Below are 6,000 nucleotides of genomic sequence, written 5' to 3'. Positions count from 1 at the left end.
GGGAAGAACGAGCAGCGAAGCCCGCAGGTGCTCGATCGATGAATCACGTATCACAACGACCTTGCGTCAGACCGAGCGCAGCAGCAACAGCAGAGCTCGTCCCGTCTCCACCTCCTTCAACACACGCAGGATGGAGCAAAAGGTGATCGTTACTGCAGCGGCCCTGGCACTGAGGCTCGTGGGGGGGGGGCGCGCACCGAGGGGTGTGGGACGGGAACATGTACACGGCAGTCAAGGACAGGGGGTGGCGCAGAGCGCCAAAGACGGGAGCAGGATGGATGACGAGGTCTCTAGGCGCACGCAGCGCACGGGCAGGGCAGGCCGGCAGCAAAGGCGCAGGCGCGCTTACTTCTTGAGGTTGCCGACGATGCGCTCGGGCGTCTGCATCGAGATCATGAAGTCGTCTGCGGGGTGGCGGTAGAGCGGGGCGCGCAGGCGCTTCTGGTCGAGGTGGTGGCCGATGAAGCCGATGCTGCGGCCGAGCACAAAGACTCCGTTGAGGAAGCCAATGTTGAGCTGCTCGTTGGCCTCCTCGTCGGTGAAGGCGCCCGAGTCGCGCAGCAGGTCGACGAAGCACACGGCCAGGCAGCCGTCGACGTTGAGGATGAGCGTGTCCTTCTTGGCCGTCGTGACGCGCTCGACGGCGAGGGCGTAGTCGAGCATGCGCGACGAGGGGAAGTGCTTCTTGACAAACTCCTTGACCACCTCGACACGGTAGTCGGGGTTCGACGTCGACTTGATCTTGTGGCCAATGCCCGGAATGAGGCGCTGCGCCTTGCGCATCTTGTCGACGAACTCGCGCGGCGTCAGGCCCGAGTCGTAGGCGCCGCTGAACTCCTTGGCCGCGTCGTCGAGCGCGCCGCCGAAGCGGTCGCCGATGGTGAGCAGGCCCGAGACGAGCGACGAGACGAGGTCCTTGCCGGCGCGCGACGTGATGATGGTGTTCATCGCGCCCGACACGGCCGGGCCGTGATCGGCGGTGAGCATGAGGGCCATCTCGATGAACTTGGTGCAGTGCGCCGGCAGGCGGCGCTTGAACCACAGCAGCGAAATGACGCCGCCAATGCCCATCTCGGACTCGAAGACCTCGCTGATCTTGACGCCCGAGTACATGAGCTCGGCGCCGCGCTCGTCGGAGATCGTCGAGATGAAGGCGGCAGGCTTGCGCACCATGCCGAGCTCCTGCGCCCACTTGTAGTCGATCGGGATCGCCGGCGGCGGCACCTCGGGGCGCACGTTGATCGTGCCGTTGGACACGAGCTTCTCGTACGTCTGGCGCAGCACGACGGGCAGGTCCTCGAACGTGTCGGGCACGATGAAGCCAGCCTCCTTCATGGCCGCGTTCTTCGCCGAGGCCGTCTCGAGGTCCGAGTTGGCCATCGAGCCGGCGTGGCCGAACTGCACCTCGGTCGTGAACATCTTGGCGCACGTGCCAATCGCCCACGCCACGACGGGCTTCTTGATGATGCCCTGCTTGACGGCGTCGATGACGCGGTACTCCTCCACGCCGCCGACCTCGCCGAGGAGGACGAGCATCTTGCAGTTGGGGTCCTTCTCGTAGCGCAGCAGGTGGTCGATGAACGTCGTCGCGGGGTAGCGGTCGCCGCCGATGGCAATGCCCTCGTACGTGCCGTTGGTCACGAGGCTGAGGATGTTGTTGAGCTCGTTGGACATGCCGCCCGACTTGCTCACGTAGCCGACGCTTCCGGGGCGGTAGAGCTTCGAGGAGATGATGTTGTCCATCATGCCGCCCGAGTTGCCGATGCGGAAGCAGCCCGGCTTGATGCCGCCGACGGTCGCCGGGCCGATGACGAGCACGCCGGCCTTCTTGGCGCGGTGCAGGATCTCGCGCGCGTGGCGCTCCGGCACACCCTCGGCGATGAGGGCCAGCGCGCGGATCTGCGGCAGCTGCAGAATCTCGAGCGACGACTGGTACACGGAGCGCGACGAGGCAAAGTTGACGACGACGTCCGCGTCGGGGTGCTTCTTGACGGCCTCGGCGACGCTCGTGTAGACGGGCAGCAGCACCTCCTTGGTGCCCCAGTAGAACTTCTGGATGTGGTGGCCGCCGAAGGGGTAGATCATGGCGGCGACCGAGGGCGTCTTGCGGCCGCACGAGAAGTCAAAGTCGAGCATGCCCTGGATGGCACGCGGCTGCAGGCCGTACACGAGCGAGCGCGTGTGCTCGTCGAACGGCAGGTGCTCGGGGCGCGAGCCCTTGCCCGTGACGGGGTCGAACTGCACGATCTGGTCCTGCGGCTGCGTGCGTGCGCCGGTCACGGGGTCGACGGAGCCGACGGGCTTCGACGGCTCGGCGCCGTTGGCCTGTGCGCCGCGCGCCGGCGTGGCGGCGCCCGAGGGCGCGGCCGAGGCCTGCGCGACCTCAATGTCCTTCTTGCTCTTGATGCCGAGCGCGAGCGGCACAATGTCGGTGATGTGCGTCTCGGGGCCGAACACCTGGATCTCGACGCCCAGGTCCTCGCCGAGGAAGCGCATGGCGCGCAGGCCCTCCTGGTAGTTGGGGCCGCCGCGGCGCACAAAGATGCGCACGCCGTGCGTGGCCAGCGCCTGCTTGTACTCCTTGAGCGCGCGGATGATGCCCTTGAACGTCGAGGCGACGTTGGTGAAGTTGGCAATGCCGCCGCCGATGATGAGCAGCTTGCCCTCCTTGTTGACGTCGCCGCGCGTCATCAGGTCGAGCAGCGTCTTGGCGTACTCGTACGTCTGGCCCTCCGTCGGGGCGCCCGAGTACTCGCCGTAGTTGGCGAGCTCGTGGGCGAAGCCGTGCGCAGCAATGGCGTCGCTGTACAAGGCGTGTGAGCTCAGGACCAAGGACACACGCGCGCTTGCACTACTCACGAGTACACCACCGAGGCACCGCCGCCGGCCACCATCGTCCAGATGCGGCCCGTGGCGTTGAGCACGGTGAGCTTGAGCGAGGCGCCAGTGCCGGCGTCGAGCTTGGCAATGTAGGCCTCCTCCTTGGTCAGGTCGCGGCCGAACGGCGCGGGCCAGACCATCGGCGGGCCGCGGTCCTCGCCCTTGGCGCTGCCGGCGACGGCCTTGTCGCTGAACACGCTCGGGTCGCGCGCGATGGCCCACTTGGGGCCGCAGATGAAGTCGGCCGTCTGGTCGAGCTTGGCGGCCATGTCGAGGTAGGTGATCGTGCCGTCGTCGGTGCAGACGAGCGGGTTGATCTCGAGGTAGGCAAAGTGCAGGTCGACGTACACGCTGTACAGGCGCACGAGGAACTCGGTCAGGCGCTCCTTCTTCGCCTCATCCTTGACGCCGCCGAGCAGCGTCGACGTCCACTCCTTGCGCGGCGGGAACGGCGCCTCGGGGTCGGCGGGGATGAGCAGCTTGAGCGCCTTGGCGTCCACGTCGCCGACGTCGACACCGCCCTCGTGCGTGAACAGGATGTAGTCGCCCTCGCGCGCCGAGTTGATGCACACGTAGAACTCGGTGTCGGCCGGGTGCGGGAAGAAGGGCTCAACGATGAAGTTGTTGAGCGTGCCCGTCACAGCCTCGACCTGGACAAGAGTGCGTCAGCCATCTGCGCGCGTGCTCTCGGCGCAGCGCAGCTCACCTTTTGCGGCTTGCCGGCGCGCGCCTGGATCCACTCCTGCGCATCGGCCCAGTCGCAGTTGAGCTTCAGCAGGCCGGCCTTGCCGCGGCGCTTGATGAGCTGGTCGGGCTTGGCGACGAGCTTGGTGTTGTGCACCCAGCTGGGCATGCTCGACTCGGCGGTGATGGTGTTGCTGGCGGCGTCCCAGGAGACCTGGGCGACCTTGGGTGCCGGCGCGGCGAAGGAGCTGCTCATCTCCATCGACGGGTGCACCGCCGGCGAGCGCGGCAGCCAGTAGTTGACGAGCAGCTTGGCATCGAACTCGCGGATAGCTGAGAGCAGCGCGAGGAGGTGTGAGCTGCTGCGTGCCTCCACTGGGCCAGCACTGCCGCTGTGCACGCGGCGCTGCAGCGAGCTCGCGCGGCACAGCACGGCGCCGCAAGGGCACAGGCGACTCACCCTTGGACGACATGGCTGCGGGTTCTAGTCTATGAGGGAACGGGAACGGGACGTGCGCACGGGACGCGGGCTACGCGTGCGTGCGAGAGGTGGAGAGGATGTGTGACGGGACGCAGGCACGGTGACTGGGCAGAGAGAGAGAGACGCAGAGAGCAGAGGGACCAGGGGCAGGGTGTGTGTGGGGTGGTGGTGGGTGTGGTGGACACGGGGTGTTGGTTGTGAGGCAAGAGGCAGCGCGGCGGACAGCAGCGCTTTGAGGCGAGGCGAGCCGAGGCACGGCGGGCGAGGCCAGGCGAGGCGAGCGAGGAGCGAGCTTCCATGCTGCACCTGGCAGGCACGCTGCGAAGGAGCACCGCGCCGCACCGCACCACGCGACGCCGCTGGCTTCGCTTCTTCCCGCCGCTGGCGTGCCTCTCGCGCTGCCGGGCCCCTGCGCAGCGAGCCGGCGGGTGCGTCGCGGGTGTGGCTGGTGCGTCCGCTGCGTGCGTGCCTTGCGCCGCCGCTGCGCCGCCCTCCTCTGCGTGCGCGCCGCGCTCCGAACTGCTGGGGCGCGCCGCCGCGCGAACTGTGCCTCCTTCTGCGCCGCTCGGCGGGCCACCGCGCCGCCGTCGCTCGAGCGTCAGACGTCGTTCGACCCGCACCGGGATGCACGAATCCACGGCCGTGCACCGAGCGGGCCACACTCGGCGCTGCAGCGCATGCGAGGGCGCCGGCTGCTCGCACGAGCGAGGCAGCCGCTTCACACGCGCGCGCGCGCTGTTGGATCTTCATCTCGGCGCCGCACGGTCCTCTGCGCGCGCGCCCTCCTGCCAAACTTTGGCGCAGCGGGTGCATTCGGCGCGACACTGCTCAGGAGCCCGCGCCCAATGCCGCGGCTGATCATCTCGCGCGTGCAGCAGGCGCCGAGTCGCGTGGGCCCGGCAGCGCGCCCCAGCATCCGCAGCGGCAGCGAGAAGATCTGCATCGACGCGGCGGCCTTGCACCGCTCGCTGATCCGGCGTCGAGGGCATGGCGACGGCCTCGAGAAAGCCGATGGCAGGCGATGGCCCTCGCCTGTCTGACAGGAGCACCTCGGCTCAGCTGCCCAACTTTTCTGACGTGGCGCCGAGACCGTGCGCCCGGCCGAGCACGCCGACGGCGCTTCCCATCCAAGGGGAGCACCGGAGCAGGCAAGGCCCGCCGCCGCCTCGAATGTCGCCGGCTGCGGTGGCTCGGCGCAGGCTGGTGTCCTGCGCCTGCATCCGGAGGGGCGGTGCGCCGAGCCGTGTGGTTCAAGGACCGCCAAGGGTGCAAGCAGCAGCGTGCTGGCGCAGCATGCCGTGGCGGCGTGCCTTCGTGGTGCCGGGCCCCAAAAAACCGCGTCCGCTCCGACTCGGCGGAAGGGGCGCGGCGCCGGCACTCGGGAGTCGACGTGCTGCTCCCACGCTCGCGCGACTCTCCCTCGCCTCCCCCCTGGCGAATAGTCCGCCTTGGAGGGTCGCTTTGATGCATCGATGGACATACTGTCTAACACCGACTGCTTGCCATGACAGCTGAGAGCGCATGCAGGCCAGCTTTGAGATGTCCTGCACTCGCCTGCTTCGGTGCCGGCAGCGCAAGCTGCTTGTTGGGGCGTGGGCGTGCCCCTCTGACGATGAGAGGGGCCCTTCCGCCCTCGCCCCGAGCTGCCACGTCGCAAGTCTGCGCCTGGCCAAAGACATTTCCGCCCCGCACCACATCGCGACCCTGCTGAGAGGATTTCGAGCCGTACCTCTGCCTTTCTACCGCCTAGCTGGGCCGATGGACGGCTGCCACGGCAAGGGTTCTCTTGCGACGGGCGTCTCGCACTGCCGGCGCAGAGCCACAGAGCGCAGCAGCGCTTCAGCAGGCTGAGCATCGCTCGAGCGTGACAGCAATCGTCTACCGGTTCTTGCGGCCTATCAGCTGAACAGCAGCCGAAGCGAGGAGCCTATGTTCAGTCCGAGCTTCACAGACGA

At 68.0% G+C, this 6,000-nt stretch overlaps 1 protein-coding gene across 1 annotated transcript; it reads right to left on the bottom strand.

Annotated features, from left to right (window-relative positions):
* Positions 1-131: 131 nt before the first annotated feature.
* Positions 132-4,208, bottom strand: FA09DRAFT_331974 (ATP-citrate synthase). Its single transcript, XM_025743258.1, has 4 exons — positions 4,025-4,208; positions 3,587-3,897; positions 2,860-3,530; positions 132-2,803 (listed from the first exon to the last, which is right to left on the bottom strand). The coding sequence occupies exons 1-4, from the start codon at positions 4,035-4,037 to the stop codon at positions 346-348; spliced, it is 3,453 nt and encodes a 1,150-aa protein (XP_025595932.1). The 5' UTR covers positions 4,038-4,208; the 3' UTR covers positions 132-345.
* Positions 4,209-6,000: the final 1,792 nt, after the last annotated feature.

The sequence above is a fragment of the Tilletiopsis washingtonensis genome (genome assembly GCF_003144115.1).
Source record: "Tilletiopsis washingtonensis strain MCA 4186 unplaced genomic scaffold FA09scaffold_21, whole genome shotgun sequence".
In the NCBI taxonomy this organism is placed as follows: domain Eukaryota; kingdom Fungi; phylum Basidiomycota; class Exobasidiomycetes; order Entylomatales; genus Tilletiopsis; species Tilletiopsis washingtonensis.
The sequence above is the reverse complement of the archived record's forward strand: the minus strand, read 5'-3'. Positions and strand labels throughout refer to the sequence as shown.